The sequence below is a fragment of the Drosophila obscura genome, unplaced genomic scaffold (assembly GCF_018151105.1).
Source record: "Drosophila obscura isolate BZ-5 IFL unplaced genomic scaffold, ASM1815110v1 contig_150, whole genome shotgun sequence".
Taxonomy (NCBI): Eukaryota; Metazoa; Arthropoda; class Insecta; order Diptera; family Drosophilidae; genus Drosophila; species Drosophila obscura.
In genome coordinates this window covers 11,566,387-11,585,724 of record NW_024542736.1, presented here as the reverse complement: position 1 = coordinate 11,585,724, position 19,338 = coordinate 11,566,387, and the positions used below count along the sequence as shown (strand labels likewise).

At 45.3% G+C, this 19,338-nt stretch overlaps 1 protein-coding gene across 3 annotated transcripts in view; it reads right to left on the bottom strand.

The window, feature by feature from the left end:
* The window catches only part of LOC111066512 (homeobox protein homothorax), a 114,307-nt gene that overhangs the window by 42,057 nt on the left and 52,912 nt on the right, over positions 1–19,338 (bottom strand). For 2 of the 3 annotated variants that reach the window (XM_022355199.2, XM_022355200.2), the window contains exon 7: positions 13,622–13,745. In XM_022355199.2, coding sequence (XP_022210891.1) covers positions 13,622–13,745 — 124 coding nt within the window. Of the gene's footprint in view, positions 1–8,678; positions 8,682–13,621; positions 13,746–19,338 lie in introns of all 3 variants that reach the window. The other variant, XM_041591757.1, reaches the window with a different exon arrangement.

The window sequence follows — 19,338 nt, the reverse complement described above, 5'->3', positions numbered from 1 at the left end:
CGTTTAACCAAAGGATATTCAAGGCTTCGTGTTCATCCAATCGTTTTGTGTGTTTCTCACTCTTTATCCATAATTGCAGTATTAAAACGCTTAATTACAACCCTTTTATTTTGGTTCGTGTTGTCTATAGTTTTTGTGTGGCTTTGTTGGGCTTTTGTCTGTCACCTTCCTGCAATTTTTGGTTTTTCCGCCCCCTTCCACGCTCTTTATTCTAGCGCTTTTTTGTTGGTTTAATTTTGTTTTGTTGCTTGATTAATTTTATTATTGTGCAGCATTTAATTTAATACGCATTGCGGCGCATAATGTACAATAATTATTTTAAATTCACTTTGACAAGCACGCACACGCACTCCACTCCACTCCACACCTCCCCTTCTTGCCTAACCGCTCTCATTTCCCTGTTAATGTTAATTTAATATTTTTACATTGTGCTCGTGTTTTAATTTTGCCTGCGGTTTGCCATGTTTGTTGCTGAAAATGTTTAACTTTTTCATTTTCATTTAATTTTATTTTTGCTTTTTCTTTTTGTTATCATAAAACAAAAATGCAAATTAACGCAGAATCCTCTTCGGCCGCTTCATCTCTTTTTGTATTGTTAATTATTTATGGCTGTCAGGGTGTTTTTTTTTACGTTTTACGTTTTGTGCTTTATCTTTTTTTTCGAGCATTTTATTTGCACGCATTTTATTTCGATAAATTATTAAATTTGTTGTTATTTTTACTTTCTGACATTTAATGGCATTTTAAGGCCATAAACATTTGCAGCCACTCGTATACTTAAGCCGAAAAGTCGAAATAATATCGCATTAAATGTTTCATTTCGAATAAGCAAAGTGTTAATCGAGAAATCGCTTATAAACTGTTGGAAACTTAAGCCCCGACCTTTAAAGGGATACTTTTATCCTACCCTACTGAGAATAAGTATTTCCATGAGCATATATCGATCAGCCCTGATTTCCGTTCGTTTTTACAATGCTGTAAGTTTATTTTATTTATTTAATTTTATTGTATTTTTATCGTATTCCTCAACTTGATTTGTTGTAAATAAATCAACCATAATTAACCTTCTGCAGCGCGTAGAAATAATTTTACTGTCAATGTTGTCACCACTGACAGTCGAACATCTTAAATCATTTTGTGGCTGTTCTTTTTGTGTTTTTCGTATTTTGTTGTTGCCGTTGCTGTTGGGCACAAAACGAAATTAAAAAGCGCAACAACGACGGACACTAAACACGGCTAAATGATCAACGCTCCCCGAAAATGCCAAATGCGCCAAATGAAATGCCAATTTCGCACTCAATTGGAGGGCGGATCGGAGGCCCAGAGCGGTACTGGGTACCGGGCTCTCGACTGGCGACAAAACACCTTTCGGAAACACAGAGAGGGTCTTGGACTTTGACTGCGACTGGGACTGGCACTGGGTATGGCACTGGGACTCTGTCTCTGTTTCTGTCCTGGTCTCTCCCTGATGCGTAGACGTCAAAATGCCGTGGTGGCAATTAAATGCCTTCGACGCTCATTGCCAACGCCTCAGTCAGAGGTAGAGTCAGGCGCAGGCTCTGGCTCTGGCACTGGCACTGGCTCAGAGTCCAAGTCCCAGTCGGATACCCAGTCTTGAGCTGCTTGAGTGTCTTTGTCCTGAGGCTGCCTACTCTACTCCTCCTCCTGCTCTTCCTGCTCTACTCTTCCACCTTGAAGTCGGGCCACAAATAACGCCCAAATATGGCGCAATTTCATTCGCAACGCAACGAATCGATTGCCGATGGATGAGACGATGCCACCGCTGCTGCTGTTGCTGCTGTGGCTGCTGCTTTTGCTGTTGCCTCTGTCGATTCATTTCAATTCGTTGCGTTTCGATTTATTTATCACCTGTCGTTGAAAATTGAAATTGCATTCGCTTGGGCCATCACCCATCGCCCATCGCCTTCGCCCCAACCCCAACCCCAACCCCAACCAAAACACAGTCGCAAACCCAAAAGAGAACTCAGTGCCAGACCCAACAACCCGAGTCCGCTTTTTGCTTTAGTTTCGTTTCGTTTCATTTTCTTGAGGGCCAGGTAATCATTGTCAACAATTAATGAACAGCCATTGGTGGGCGTGGCAGTCATTTAATGAACAACCAGCAAGAGGCCAGCCGCATTTTGCTTTTCCTTTGGTTTATTTTGTTTCTCTTTCTTTTCTTCTATTTTTATAAATTAGCAGAGAGGCCTTTTCCTATTAGAATGGCCAAAAAACTCATCAGCATAATGTAAGATGTTGTGGCTCGGGGCGATAATGAGCTATAATGGAGTTGGCCAAAGAGCGGGAAAAGAGGTAATGGAGTGGGGGAATGGAGACTGGCGGCTGGCGACTGGGAGAGTCAGGTTCGGAGAGGTTCTGAAACTGGTTCGAGTCTTAAGAGCTCTTAGTGCCGCTGGCTTGGCTGGCTTCACTTTTTCCCTTTTTTTCCCCCTCTTTTTGCATATTTAAAAGCTTGATTCAGTTCAGAGCGAACATTGATCGACTAATCAGCAAAAGGCAAAGAAAGTGCAGACGGGGGGCGAACAGGACGAGCAGCCGCAGCACCAGCAGCAGCCTTATCAATGCACTTTGCCGTGCTACACGTAAACTTACTTTAAACGCGCCAAACTTTTCATTCCAGATAAGGAACCGAACCCAAAGCGAATCCCTCGAACGTTCTCCTCTCCATTGATAGCATTTTGCATTGATTTCAATCATTGTTTATGTACTCTGAGTCTGCTGCTGCTGCCCCAAGGATGTGCCATGCACTTGATTGGCGGGGACTGGCAAAAGTTGGCAAAAGTCAGAGGGAATCATTAGACCAGGCCCAAAGCAAAGCAAAGTAAAGCAAAGCAAAGCTGAGCGATGTTCGTGCCGTGCCGTGCCGTGCCATGCCGGCAGCGCGCGCTTCAACGCTTTGCAGCGGCCACAAGTTGGGGTCTGGTCTGCGCTCTGGTGCCTGGGGTCTGCGCTGCTCTGCTCTGCTCTGGTCTGGTCTTGTGGCATGCGGACTTTTGTAGCAGACAAAATTGTCGACAAATAGTTTACACAAGCATGAAATTTTGCTGCCCCGACGAGCAACAAAAGAATGTTGTTGCTGTACTCGTACTCGTACTTGCCGCAGTTGTTGTTGTGGTTTAGTTTGTAGTTGTGGCAGGAATGCAGGCAGCAACATTTGCTTGCAGCGTTTCAGCGAAGTCAAGCCGCATGCAATACAAACCTATTGGCAAATGTCAGCCAAAGAAAGCAGCAGCAAACAACAGAAAAAAAAAGGGGAAGGGTGGGCTGGGTGCAACATGATATCCTCCTCTACCCTGTCCCGCTGCACCTGCCACAAAATGTTTAATTAAATTATGTGAGGAGCGTTGCCAGAGGGTGCGAGAGTGCGATATGGAGCCTGAGGATTATGCATTGTTATGCGGTCATTAATTCATATCAAAGGGGTAATTGAAAACCGCATAAATTAAACAAAAAGCGCGAAAAAACAGTGCAATTATTTGCGCTTTTTTTTAATACGGCAGAGCATCATTTTTTCGCCGCTGTTTGGATTGCATTTGAGTGTGTTATCCGCTGGGGAATAAGCGCGCGCGGCTTTGACATTTGGCTGCATTATAGTTTAATCTTATTAAAATATTTATTTTATTAAAATATGCATGCAATTTGTTAATTTAACTGCTGCGTTTGCTGTCCTCCCCACCCATTGGCCAGACAGATTGCTTGCTTGCCTGCTGCACCAGCGCCACCCACAATTTTATTTATGCGGCATTTTTCTTTTTTTGATACCCTACGAGAGGTTCCGCCATGAAGTTTTTATGTGCACAGAGACCAATTGAAAAAAGTCTAAAACTAGCAACACGTTTCATTTATATATTACTTCCCCTTGTATGAAATTAATATATCAATAAATTCCACCAGACAGCATAGGGTATGCGGAGCTTCGACGATTCTTCGTTGCTGGTTTGGTTTGGTTTTTTTTTAGTTGGTCGTCACGGATTTCGTGTTTTTATTGTGGCAGCCACTGCGCTTAATTGCATTTTGTATATGAATTAATGAATTTTTTATCAGCAACAATACACCTACATACGTATACAATACACACGGACAGATGTGCCATATAAGCCTCTCTATATGCGAGTTTTATTTATTTGATGTTTTTTTCATCCACTTTTTTTGTGTGTGTTTTTTCTTGTCATGGCGCCTGATAATGCAATGAAAACAACAAATACAGCAGCCGCAGAGCTTCAATATTTTTATATCTCTTTTTTTCCAGCTGCGAATATTTAATTTCATTTGTGGTCTGACCAATAAGGCCAACCAGAGATAGATAGATAGAAGGTAAATCTCTCCCAAAGCCAAACTATGCCCCAAGAGAACTATCTCCAAGGACTGTGTGCACTTACCATATCATTAACAACTTTATACGTATCGGGCAGTTAGGATCTTGTTATAGATCTAGATTCCGCAGAAAAAGGGTTCGCTATGGGCCGGAAAGTTTCTGTTTCATTAAAATGCAATTAATATAGGCTTTCAGCACATTCTGATGACTTTGGGGACTTGGCCAGAGGCAAATTACCCAACTAACTTGGCCAACTCGGCCAGTTCGGCCCCGAAGGCAACAAATTAGGGTGCGCCTATAATTAATAACATTTTCAACAAACACATATAGAGTGGGAACCGTTTCATTAACTTCACATTACACATTACACGAGCCCAACGACAGAGAGACAGATAGACAGAGAGCGAAGACCAACTGCAATTGTTCCAAACTGGGACAGAGACACGTGTAAGTATGTATGTTTTTCCCTTATGCACACAAGAAGTGCACGCAACTATTCACAGAAAAAGAAGGGAAAGAGAGGGAGAGACAGACAGGGAAAGAGGAGACAGGTATGGTGTGTGAGTGTGAGTATGAGTATGAGTCAATCCATTAACGTTTTGATAAAAGATCTTTATGACGACACTCCAAGCGACGCCGGCAATCATCATCATCAGCAAAAGCAAAAGCAACAGCACCAACAGCCAGAGCCAGAGCCACAGAAATGGCTTTGGTACGTGTCAGCAAGAAGCGAGAGACCCACAAACAGACACACACCATCGAGTGAAAAGTAATTGCGTTTAAATGCGTTTACATTAGGGCCCAAAAAAGCCGTACATATCATACATGCATGATGTGCAATGGAACTCCAGCTCAGCTCGAGTTTGGACTAATTGCAGAGTTCCATTGTTGGCCAGGGGCGGGCAGCTCCATCAAGGACAATTATTACATTACACTTGTAATGCCGGCCCTTAATGGCATTATTAATGCAGCCACACTCATCCGACCCGTCCCGTATAATACCATTCCCAACGTGTTATCATCGGGGAAGCCCTGAAATAAGTCTCAATCGGCGACTTTACGACAGCCAAAGGCCGCCAGTAAAAACACTCACCCACAACCTCAACCTCAACTCTCTCAGTCGGTTCGGTTTGGTTTGGTTCCCCCAGTCCTCGCCCAGATAACTCTCACACCCCTGCACGGTTTTCCTTTACGACTTTTTAATAGTTCTCACATAGATTTTATAGTTTTTTTCCCCCATTCCGCGTGGCTCTGTCTATCTCCCTGGCCGCTTTGATGGGGCATTATTTGTTTTTCTTACTTTTGGCCAGAGCGCATAAAATTGATTTCCTTTCCCGGTTCCCGGTTCCCAGTTCCCGGTTTACGGAGCGTACTCGCTCGGGCGTTTACTCTTTCGCCTGTCATAAAATTTATGTTTATGTCGTAAAATTTAGTTCGATTTTTTCGCTGCTCCAGCTCCGTCTCTCTGTCTCTCTCTCTCTCTCTCTGGCTATAGTAATCAATGTGCGTGCATTTTACTGGATTTTCAGTGGACCACACCAGGTGTTTACAAAGGGTTTTCCCTCAAACACAGAAGCACAGACAATGCGGCGTATACGCAACTTTTTTTCGGCTTCTAGAGAAGGGAAATAAAAGCACGAGGGCAACAACAACAACAAAAAAAAGGAGGAAAAAAATTGTCGCTTTCTTGATATAAACAAACGACAGACATTTATTTTTATTACACACCTTTTTCGGCCTTTTCGGCAGAGGGTGATGGCCCACAGAGGGTGGGAGGGATGACACTTTGGTAGTAGATTCTAGTTATTCTAATGCACATTTCATAGGCAATTCCAAATTAGGCAATGTTTGGCAATGTACTTGGCTGTCACCCCTCCACACAACACACACCTCAGACCTCAACCCTCAGGATTCAGGCCGCCTCCCTGGTCTGGTTCTCAGGACTCGGTTTCGCTTTCGGTTTCGGTTCCCCTCAATGTGTGTACATCAAGGTGTGGCTGTGGCTGTGACTATGGCTATGGCTATGGTCGAGGGGTGGTTGGACTCATGCTTATAAAAAAGTAATTTTCTCATTTCTTGCCAACGTTCGAGGCTTTTTGTATATTAGAAGAAATGGCTTTATTTATTTCTTATTTCCTACAAGTGGAGAAAAACTTTTGCCGCTTTCTCTCTACTCTCTACTCTTCACTCTCCATCGTGCCCTGCTCCACTTTACTTTACTTGTATGCCTCTTTTTTTTCTGGTTGGGCGCCCGTTAAATTGGCAAGTTTGTTGTGCTAAGTTTTCGGGGTCTCGCTGCCTCGGAGAGCACATAAATTAGACGCACAAATTAGAAATTATGTGCGCATTTAAATGTGAAGAGGACTGGGGACTCCAGTTACAGCTGCAGAATGGCGCTGCCGCTGTTGGCCCCCTTCCCCCGTTCGCCCATTTGCCCATTCGCCGTTTTTCCAACTGTCTGCTCCATATGTTGGGCCAACTTCGAGCTAATGAAATGGCGGATGGAGGAGGCAGGAGAGACAGCAGGCAGGCTGAGTGTATGCCCTGCCTTTTAGTCAAACTCAATGAATATTTGAAGAGCCTCAAACGAATGGCAAAAGCAACCAAAAAAAAAAGGCACAGAAATACTCGTAAGTAAGGAAAAGCAAAAACCGAAATGGAAATGGAACTTTTATGCCACGGCGCCACAAAGATATTTTTCCATTGAAAGCGTACGGCTACGGGTACAAGAATATGGCCGGGCAAAAAATAACAAAAAAAATGGTTTAAATTTAGCCCAAGACACATGTGTGTATGCCCCGTGCATGCAGTGGGTGTGGGTGCTGGGTGCTGGGTGCTGGGTGGTGCTGGGTCTGGGGTTGGTGCTCCAGGGGCGGTGGTTACAATTCCGCATTTCGCGTTCTTTGTGGCTGGCGTCATTATTTGCTCTTCTTTTTCGGCCGGAGACAATTGTCAGGGCAGAGATTCACAAGAAGTTCAACGATCGATCCAAGGCTCTGAGGCTCTGGGTCTTTGCCCTCTCCCGCGGACAATTTGTGGCACTTCCTCCCACTTTATCGAAGCATTTGCATCCGCAACAACAACAACTTCATTTTTCCGTACCCTTCCCCTCGCTAATGTCGTTTATCATTAGGCTAACCCACAATTTCCATTCTGTTGAACAGGAAAATGTGTGTATAAATATACGTGTATCTGGCCCAATTTTCTACACAATTTTTTTCCCATTGACGCTAGATAATTTCTGTGTTGTGTTTCTCTTCGCAGAACAAATTACAAAATGTCAAATTTTCCCCAGCACACGCCCCGAACAAAACGCCCCCGGACACGCTCCAACTCCAGGTAAAGGGAGGCGGCAGTGAACTTGTAGGTTTGTAGGTGGCATAACGAAACAAGGCTGGCTGGCTGCCTCCTCGTCAGGTGAGCCGACCACGCCCCCTCAAGCACCGGGCGCATAATTTGTCATTGAATGTTTGCCTTTTGAGGGAGGTGGCACGCCCTCTTCTGGTCAGTGGCCACAGGATAATGGTAATGGTAATGCTAATGTCTTAGGTGTTGCTGTTGATCCAAGAATGTTTGTCCAGGAACAAAAAGCCCGAACAAGGTCGCTGACGCTGCCACTGCCGCAGAATGGGGGGAGCAAAGTGGTCGCGGTGAGGGGCGTGTCCACTCGAGAGGTTTGTTGCTGTATCCTGGCTAAAAACATTTGATGCCTAATTTTGTTGGCCGAGCATTTAAAAAGCATTTAGCATACAGTGGCGTCTCTCAAAACCTGTCCGCTTGCCGCTATCTGCATGTTCCACATAGACAGAGGAGGAAGAGCAACTAGGGGGAGAGAGAGAGCGAGCGAGGAAGAGGTCGTCAGAGCTCACTACACATACGGCCATACATATAAAGCCATATAATTATAATCGCTGATAAATGTTTCATACTAATAAACACTTAAAGAGAACAAGAGAAGCATGGCATGGAACTGTGATGGGGAACAGTGATGGGGAACTGGGTATGGGAACGGGGATCGGGATTGGGATCGGGACGTGTGACGCTAATGACACTTGGCTCCATCGCTGTCGTTGTCGTTGTCGCTGTCGTTGTCGTAGTCGTTGTGCTGGGCAAAAATGAAATGATTTGTGTGAGAGATTGCATGCCTCGCAGTGATTTGTGATTTGTGTGTTGAGAAATGCAATTTTAAACGGAGGGGAACGAGGGACGACGAACTTGCAACCGAACCGGCAGCTTGATAAGCCGGCACTGTCATCAGCAGCATACAGCACTTGATAGCTCTATTAACGGCACGCCAGACAGACCCCGCCGATTATTAACCCCCCTCCAACCGACCGACCACCATCTATCTCTATCTGTCTCTCCGAATTGCAGTTGGAAAGGAAAAATCCAAAATGAATGCGAAAATAATGAATAATAAAAGTCAAGAATACATGACTTTTAATGTTTCGCAGCGAATGAATGGCCGATGCTAGATGATAGAGCATCGAGGTTAAAAAACAAATCAAAAATAATCACAAAACAGAAAGATCTATCCCTGTCTCTCTCTCTCTCTATCTCTCTCTCGCTCCGTGTGTCTTATCATCTTTGTGGCTGAAGTGATCGTCCAACTGTGTCCAATTTATTCAACCGCCAGTGTTGCAGATCCATAACTAGACAAATTCCAAGGCAAAGTCAGCGACCAGGCGACCACCCATGAAACACGATTCCATCCCATGCCATCAGCGTCAGGATGAGCCGCCCTCAGCCCAGAGAGACAGAGAGAAAGATATGGAAAGGAAGTGTGCAGTTTGTCAGGAGTCGCAACCCTCCGCCGTGTGGCAGCATCAATGAGCCGTTTGTTGCCGCTGTTGGTGTTGCTTGTTTGTCAACTTCCTCCGCTGCTCTCCACACCCCACTGCTGTCCTATCCTCTCAACCGAAGCTGTTCCTTCTGGTGTTGATGATTCTGTTGATGTGAAGGTTACCTTACCGTACCGTACCCCCCTAAAAATGGAGAGCAAGCTGCTGTAGTCGAAAAAACCCAACCCAATCCCCGAGCTTGGGAAATTCGATGCGCATTCTATTCATTGGCGTGTCGGGCCCAGAAATATGATAATGTGAACGAGCGCAAACGAGCGCAAGCGAGAGGCAGAGCCAAACAAAAAAAAAGCAACAGTCAGTTCGTAAATTTTCATTGTAAAATAAGAAGTGCCGAGCGCTAGAGGAGTCCTGCCTGCGCCCTGCTCCTGCGCCTGCTCCTGCTCCTGTCGTTTGTTTTTTTTTTAGGGGATGAAGATGTATTGCCTTTTGTGCTATTTGACGTAATGTTACATAAGCTCTGGTGCCTGCTTCTGCTGCCCTTCCCTTCCCTGGTTCCTGTTCCCATTCCCATTGCCTGCTACTCATTATGAAACATCGTATTTCTGTTTCAATTTTTATGATTGTTAAAATTGGTGTGGTCCCAGAACAGTACAGAATAAAACCCAAAGCAAGTCCCGGGTGTTAGTTAGGTTGGGCCCAATCATACGTGCAGCAGCTGGTGTTCTTTATGCGGGGATTTCGGTGGTTCGGGCTCGACCAGATACCCAACAACAGATATGGGCAATTTCTGCCAGCCGGGGAGGAGATTTCCATTCAAAAGTTTTTTTGTTTTGTTTTTTTGCTTTTTGCTTTTTGTCAATTTTTGTTAATGCGTAAAATTTTAATTTCATTTTTTTGTGATCATCGTTGGTGGCTGGCTTGGCTGTTTGGGAAATTGTGTCATCGTTATGACAAAAGAGTTAAAAAGTTGTGGGAACAGCGATCCATATCATGGCAGATGCTGTCAAGGTGTGAATGGATGATGGTTATTCGAGGGGTCAAATGGGCGGAATGCAGATGCAGATAGCTGCCTTCAATTGAAGAGTGATCGGTCCCAGTGTCTCACTCTCTCTCTCTGTCTCTCTTTTGGAATTTGAATTTGCATGCGGAATGTGCATAGAATTTTCACTTCCTTTCACAGAGCCCAGCCCCATCCAACCAGCCCAAAAGTAATACAATTAAAAGCGAGCTAAAAGAATGGGAGTGAGGGAAATGCTTTCACATGGCCGCAGCCCAAGAAAAACTCCCAAGCCAAATCCCTGAGAAAAACTGTCAACGGGCGGCGGCCCTGGGGCAACAAATGGAAATTGTCTAATTGTGCGTGGCAAGATAACAAACAGAGTTAGAGCTTCCTGTTATTGTTACCCGAGCGAGTGAGTATTCCTTTTGCCGCTGCCTTTGCCTTTGCCTTTCCGATTTGAATGTGGATGGGATGTGGATGTTGTTGTGGTAGCTGTAACACATTTCATCAATGTAAATAACAAGAGCAACAACGGCAGATAATCGCCTTAGTGCTGGAAAAAGTGCACTCCAAGTAAGGTCAGCAGCAGCAGCAGCGGCAGCAGCAGAGGAGGAGGAGGATTTAAATGCCACAATGACAAAAACAAGCTGCCACACGGACAGATCCACCATCCCTCTCGGACGGCGGCAACCCTCCGCTCCCGGCACGGCTTTAAAACTGTAACAATTGGCAATTGTGTGGGTCTTGCGGCTTGACGAACTCCGTGCGTCGCCGATTGCCGACTGCCGAACAGGAAAGGATAACACGCACTTCTGGGACCAGCCCCCACCCTCTTTCTCCCTCTCTCTCTCTCTCTATTGCCACCCGGCGACCCGCTGCCATGAAAGTTAATTTACGTCACGCAGCATTTTCAATCAATGTCAGACGGAGGGTAGCCGGAATCACAAAACCCAGCCAAGGGGTTGCTGCTGCTGCGGCCCGCCTGCTGTTCTTGTTTATTTTCATTTTCGATTCTATTTTTTCATCGAATTGATCTCGTTTTGATTTGCATTTAAGCGCCGCAACGCAACACTTGACAAGTCGCCGTGCAAATAAACACATTGAGCTGTGTGGAGTGAACGAAATATGTACACATTGTACATGCAATAACAGTCGACACCCGTCTTAGGGGTCTTTAGCAGGGCATTACCGTCAAGTGTGACGGGCCGAGCGACCCTGCCAGCCATTAGCTCATCATCATCATCGTCAGGTCGAGACAAGTCGAAAATATATACATAGATATATTTTTTAATTGAAACTCTCTGTGATGGAAGAACTTGCGGAGTTGTGGTTGGGTTTTAGAGTTGCCTGTTGCCCGTTGCCGTTGATGAGGGTGCCATATAATTATGCGGACTCCCGAGGTCTGCGGCTGTCAGCTAGCTGGGGTTTTTACAGGGAAATCTATCGTTTGGTTGACGCCCCACACTCTCTCCTCGCTTATAGCTAGCCATCTATCTATCTAGCCACGAGTGTGTATAATTATGGACAAAATTAAAGACCAGAAAGATCTCACATTGAAGTTTTCCCCCACCGCCGCCAGCTGAAACCCACTTAGGGACTCTTTCTCTGGCTCCTTATTCATCGCACTGCCCTGCCCTGCCCTACCTCTCATGACCTCTCACATACAATTCGGGGAAATTTCAGGCCAGGCAGGACACGCATCCTTGTGCAGTGAGGTTTTTCCTTTGTCGGGGCATGAAATTCCTGTCAAAATTGATAAAAATCACATTTTCCATTTGAATAACATTTTACGAATTCGTGCATAAAATTACGACAGAGAAGTATCCCCGCTCCCCACTCTCGCTCTCTCACTCTCTCTCTCTCACCCCTGTGGCACTGTGGCACTGTGTACTCTGCAGTGGAATTTCTGCAGCTCGGAATATTCTTTGCTAACCACATTCCTTTCATTCCATCCACTCTGCTACTCCCCTCTCTGCAGAACCCGGTTGCCATGTCTACTTAAAATGTGGAAAATATCTATTTGCTACGCCCGAAATACGCGCCGCAAATTTAGCTAGACAGAGAGCGAGAGAAAGGGAGACAAAGCGATAGAGAGAGAGAAAGAGAGAGAGAGAAGTTTTCTTGCCATTTTCTTATCGCCGCAGCAGCAACAAAATGTACAAAATTAACATGAAAATTTTGCGCGTTGGCTGAAATTATTCAACTGTAGATAATTTTCATTGGCAGCGAACAGGGAGAGGGATATGGAGAGTGGGTGAGAGGGAGGGGAGGGATGGGGCGACAAAAGTGCACTGCTTGAACTATGCCAAAATTTAATTTGTCTACAAAGTCAGGCGACGTGTCGCGACGTGTAGATAAATCAATCAAAATGGCGCGTCAGAGCAGAGCCCACACAGCCAGACACACACACACACACACACATACAGATACACGCTTACTCATAAAAGTTTCGTCTCTGTTCGGCTCGCTTTAAAGTTTTGTCCGAGCAAAAATTTGACGTCAACGTCAATGGATTGGCTTCGGAACGCCTCCTCCTCGTCCCAGCTCGGAGCCTCCAGCCGCGTTCCCCTCCACTGCCATGCCTCTCACCCAATGACACTGCTGTGCTCAGTGGAAACTGCATTATCACCTTGGACCCCCACTCAGCCTTTTGGAGAAGAGCTGAGCGGAGCTGAGCGGAGACGAGCAGACGACGAGTGGCCCCAGAGTGTCTTTTTCGAGTGCTGCTTTGGGCCAGGGCTTTTGTTTTTGTTGCCGCCACAAACAAAGGGGAAAACAACGCACTCACACACACACACACACACACTAGAAGAGGGAAAAAATATATAATATTATTTTTGCCTATCACCATAAATAATTCACCTGACCCCCGCCAGAAGAGTCTCCCCTCGTGCACTCGTTGAATCTTCAAAAAGAAGCGCCAAGTGCAAAGTCAGTCGCACTCGAAAAAAAATATTGAAAAGCAACAAAAACAACAAAAATATGAGGAAGAAATACTAAAAAAATACACATAAAAATCTTTTCAAGTTGGCGTTGCTGGAGAGTGGACTGGAGTGTAGTTGGAGAGCTCCACAGAGCAGCACAGAGCTCCACAGAGCACCACACAGCACCACAGTGCCCCACGAAGACAGGCAGTCTAGGGTCTCGTCTCGTCTCGATCTTAGGGCTGTCCCTATGAGTAGTCTTCGGATCCAGTGCTCAAGTTGTTGCTGTTGCTGTTGCTCTTTTGTCAAGTTGTTGTACGATTACGCTAGAGCGCATGTTCAAAGCTTTGGCGGCACTTGAAACTGAGGCAAACAACATAATCAAACGAGAGAGCGCCCAATACCTGTCCAACAGCCTCAAGAGGCGTGAAGTGAAGTGTGTAACACATTCAATAGGGATTAAGGCGATCATCTGGATCGATTTAACAGCCATGGCCCATGGGCAGTGATTAAGATACACCCCTCAAATATAGAATAGAATACGAGCAAATACACTTACCAGGGTCTGATGTATCTAGGACAGGTGGCTGCTGTGACAAGGGACCCGGTGTACTACCAGCGCCCGGCGATCGGGCGTCGTCGTTCATTGCTCCGCCATAGGAAAGCGATGAGCTTGGCGGCCGCTGCAAGTAGAATTATTTCAAATGAAAATAAATAAATTAATACGGTGCACAATAAAGGTACATATATATGGTATAGGTATGGCGGGATTGAGACACTAATGTGTGGCATAGTCAAGAGGTAAGGTATGTTGTATGTAGGGGCATGCGTTAGCTGTTTGTTAGAATTGATTACAAATTGGTTATAAATGTCGCTTTAAATTGACACGCCTGGCCATTAAATGAGCCAGACGATATGGCCAAAGTGGCCCGAGCTCTGGCCAATTGCTATTGCTATTGGTATTGGTATTGCCATGGCCAATGCCAAAGGCAGACATTGTCATGTCTTGTCCGGATTCTTCCGCCTGCCGCCCCCCGGCCCCGTCTGACTGTCTGCACGACTGTCAAGTTGTCAAAACTGCCACGGCCTGGCCATATTGTGGCCAAACAAATGCTCAAGATTGTCGTGGCCTAGGCCTAGACCAGGCCAGACCAGACCAGGCCAGGACCGAACACAACAGACAAGAAAACTTCGTGTGCAAAAATAAATATAGCTATATATATATATATATATATATATATGTATATAACTATATAAGTTATCAAATTAATATGCAGCGACTGGCTCTGACTCTCTGACCGTCTTCTAACTAGGAGTAGACTCGACTCGTCTTCATCATCATCCCCATCATCGCCATCGTCAGCAGCAAAGGCAACGGCAACGGCAACAGCCGACAACAACAGACGACAACCAGCCATCGACAACGACGACAACGACGGCATATTAAGCGCTGCTAAAAACTTATGCAGAAACCAAAAATGTCAATGTCCAGGTATATTGTATGTGGCGTACGTAAACCCCCTCCGCTGCTCGAAATCGATCGGTAAGAGCAATTTAAATTCTGCTAATAACAAATATACAAACCCGGGGGGCATTAATTTCATGCACGTGCAACCAGGGGGGCACAGGGGTAGTGGCTTTGGCCTGGACTGTGACTGTGGCTGGGGGCTCTCTTCCAGCTACAATTTTTAGCCATAAAATTATTATTTTCCCAAGCTCGTAAAAATTCTTGACTTTCGAATACAATAAATTCGAGCGGCCGTTTCGTTTCGTTTTGATTTCGGTTTTGGTTTCGGTTTTGGAGATTCATTTGCCATTCGAGTCACAGTTCGTGTGTTTTCGCTAAATATTTGTTAAATCGCATATTAATAGCGCCCTGCTATAGACAATTTGTCGGATGTCTTATAATTGTTATTGGCGTTGGGGGATGTGTCTGTCTGTGTGAGTTGTGTGTGTGTCCCCCGCCAGTCATAAATTTTGATTTGCTAGATAAATGAATGTTTGTGGAGTGCCGAGAGACCAATGAACTGTCTGTCATATATCAATGTACAGCAATAGATAATCCTTCCTTAGATATATGCTTAGATAGGTAGGGTTATCTTCTGGCAGGTTGCAGACTTGGCCAAGTTCCAATGGAGCGGTTCCTGCCTTCCTACTTTCAATTTCGAACACACTCAGCCGCACTCTGGCAAATCTATTAATAATTAGACAACGTTGTCTGCATTTTAAACAATATATAGTAGACTCCACCTTCTGTGCTATTCTATCCCCGGGTTTATGAGCCATAAGGTGTCTCTTGATAGTCGCATAAACAATTTCCACTATAAACGAGTGGGACCCGCCTGCAATTGTAGCAATTGTCGTTCCGTTTATGGCTTATAAACAAAGTATAAAACGCTCAACTCTAGACTCAACTGACCGCAAACTAATTTGTTGGCTCCAAATGGAAATACTACTCGTACGTACATTTAATTAGCGCGGAGCTGGGAAAACCAAACTCAAATAAAACGGCTATAAAAAAGATAAAAGCAACGCAACAACAACAACTTTCCTTTTATGACAGTGACATTTGATAGGCCTGTCGGCCAGTCTTGGCCTCTCTTGGCCCGGTTGAGAGTCTGGCTCTGGGACATGGTCGAATCTTTCACACTTGCCGCACACTTTGACTTCCCTATTCTTTTTTTTTGTTTTTTATTTTGGGTTAGGGAAGGCTCTTCTGAGCCGAGCTTGGGCGGCTTGCGAGGCGATTGAAAGTGTATCGGGTGACGGCTGAGCTCAGGCCATGTGAGCGTGAGGAACACGCTCGAGTGTTGGCCAGTGCGTTCCCTGGTCCGTGCTAAATGCCAGGCGTGCTCCTTGGACAGTACAGGACAGCAGAGCACAGGACGGAGGACCAATCGAAGCGTGCATTAATTACATTTTCAATTAGCTAGCGGCCAGTGGCCAGCAAATGAAGCTATCGAATTGCTTTTGCCTGCTGCTGATGCCTTTGCATGTCCTGTGACAATTATTATCGAATATTGGTTTTATTTAAATGATGCCCTGCCCTGTGGGGCGACAGCTTTTAATATTAATGAAAGCGAAACGGGAGCCAAAGGTCTCAGTGTCAGTCCCAGTCCCAGTCGCACTTCTGTGTCCCCATCTAACCCCAATTCCGATTCCACGTCACGTAATGTTGGGCCTGTGCACCTCCCTTCCACCTCCACCTCCATCTCCTTCCGGAGCAAAGAAACTTTTTCACTTTTTCCTTTTCTTTTTTTTTGTTTTTGGTGGGGCTGGCTGGCCCTTTGGGTGCATTAAAATGATCAAGAAACAATTTTCGTTTACCTGCCAGCCCGGGCTGGGGACTCTCTAAATTATTTATTTAATGCCCACTCCCAGGCCTCCCATTCCGCGCCATTCCCCCCCCCATCCCCTGGAGTCGCTAAATTTTTGATGATAGCCAGAGAGGAACGACAAAATTGTGTGCTCAAAATTCAGATATGATGCGGCCTCCACAACCGCAAATTTCTATGGCCAAGCGGGGCCATAAAAAAACCATCAAAAAGTAGAACCCAATGCTGTGGGAGGGGGGTGGGGGGAACTTTGCTCAATTGTTTTGGGTTTGCACTTCATTAGGGGCCCTGGCCAGAAGTAAGTTGGACTGCGGTCAGTCCGAGTGCGAGTGCGGAAACTTTCCAAGTGACTGCTCTAAGTCGGCTCAGCTGCTGGAGATACTCATTTAGGTACACGCTCGTAATTGCCCAGGAGGGCTTGGGGTTGGGGTTGGTGCTGGTGCTGGTGCTGGGGGTTGTGTATCGACGTTCGACGCGTGTCGTCAGAGTCCCACCCAAAAAGTCAAAACATGCAATTTGCAGTGAGCAAAAGTTGAACTGTATAATTTCGGGGAAAACTCTCAATCACAGCTCCTTGCTGGTTAATCACTACAATCAACAGTTGGACGCAGTCTGGCACTGCCAGACCCTTCAGCTCCCAGGGCACTGGCAAAACAATCAAATTATGGCCGAAGCTCAGTTAGTTTGGCGCGTGGGAAGTTTTCTTATATGGGGCGTGGCCGCAGAGACAGAGTCAGAGAGGGAGAGAGAGAGATTTCTCCCTTGTAATTGTGCCGAGTCCTGCGTTTGACATCTGAGAGGGGTTCCATGGGGTGTAGGCCGCTGCATGGCCCACGGCGGAGGCTGAATCTGAATCTGAATCCGAGTCTGAGTCTGGCCGGGATTAGGACTTTGCTTCGGGCTCATTTCACAATTAAAAATACAAACTACCGCTTAACTGGGTATGGGAAATGGGAATCAGGAATGGGATTGGAAAAAAGGGATTGACAGAGAGAGAAAAAAACAACAGCAATAATCATTGGTTTGGGTTTTGTTTGTTGAGTCCGTGCAAAGTGGACGTGAAACATATTTTTCTCTATTTGTCGGCAAACACTCGGGCAGACAGTCCGTACAAGCACCCTCTCTCTCTGTCTCTCTCTGCCTGATGGCCTGCGTGGATATATATCCTTAGAGCAAATAATTAAATCCTTTTTACACGGCCGCATCGAATGAAAGTTGTTTGTGTGCTCTTCATGCGGTTTTTGGTTTCCGTTTCGCAGGGTTCTCGAGGATTTTGCGGGAGATGTCTAGCTGGCAGAACTGAGTGGCAGAAGAAGCAGAAGCAGAAGCTAAGACCAAACCCCAAGCCGAGGCAATCCCTGACGGCTGTTGGTTTTGATGGATTTGCCGTTGGTGTTTTTCCCGGGCACAAAAGCTTTTGTTTGTCTGTTTGTGTCATGTTTGTTGTTCTGCTGATTCTCTCATGTGGCTGTTGTTGCTGCCACTGCTGCTGCCACTGCTGCTGCCCCTGCTGGCTGTTTGAGCGCCCTCCAGCTGAAGACTCTGGCGTCTTTTCCCCCTACCGCCATTTCTGGGCTGGGTGGCTTTGGGGGTTCACAGGCTGCTTAATTAACGGTATATAAGAGTGCCACCCATGGCACCCCTTTTGCTGAAGTGGAGAGTGTTTGTGTATGTGTGTGTGTGCCACTTGAGGAGCAGCAGCAGATGTTGTTGTTGCCACCTTTTGTGTATTTAATTGCGCGCATGGCATTTAATTGTTTTTCAAATTTGCTCAACTTGTAAAATGTTTTTGCTCCCCTCCCCCCACAAACCAAACATACATATGCGTTTAGCTTGTATGTGTGTGTGTGTGCTTGCCATTTTGTATGAGGGTTGAATTTTTAATTAAAGCTCCTGCCTGCCTGACAGTCAGTCGAGAGAGGTGCAAAACTCGAAGGAGCAGACAGGCAGGCAGAGAGACCAATGGGTGAAACAATTCAATATGGCTGACAGTAGCTACCCCCCTCCACTTATGGCATGCAAATTGCTTTAGTTAGAAACACACACACACACACAGATGGCAGGGAGTGTGTGCGTTAGTGCTGAGGTATAATTTCAATCAAATGGCAAGTTAATTACACACAATTATTTTGAACATACTCAGACACACAGCCAAACAGACACCCCAGACAAAGGGAAAGGAAAGGATGGCTTTAACCTTGCTGCAGGTTAGCCTTAAATTAGTTGAAGAACTTTAAGTCGAAGTGGAAATTCAGGAGCAACGTTTCATTAATAGAATTCAAAACGATTCAAGGATTCATGAAATTCCCAGCATTATTCAGCATTTTCCATAATTAAATAATATTTACTTGCAATCAATAATTACTGGGCCTGTGTCTGGGCTGCTTTCATATCTGCAGAATTTAAAGTTAAATACACCCAACGACAATCTAATTTTCGTATCATTGATTCTGCCTCGAGTGGCAACATTTTAATTTCGTGTCGAAACACTTGACATAATTAAACTAAACCAAAGAAAAATATGCTAGATATAAACCAACAGAGACAGAGACAGGGCCAGGCTGCGGTCATTACTCATACGCGACGGTGTGCCAGCACCAAAATCTTTGCTGGAAATGCTCGACTATCAGCAGCAAATGAAATAAGAATAAAAATAATAAAGAATGAAAGAATGGGAATGGGAATGGGCATAGAAATGGAAATGGAAGTGGGAGCCTAAAGTACAGGTCTGTGATTAAATATTTATAAGCTGATAAGCGCAAATTGAAGCAGGTAACGTACATGCATACGTACGTACATACATACATACATATGTACAACAGCAACAAGAAATTTGGAAATCTTGTGCAAACAATGAAATTAGTATTTTGATAATAAAAATTCAGAAGCTACCTGAAACTACTCCAGAATCAGGCAAACAACAACAAAAAAGAAGGCAACG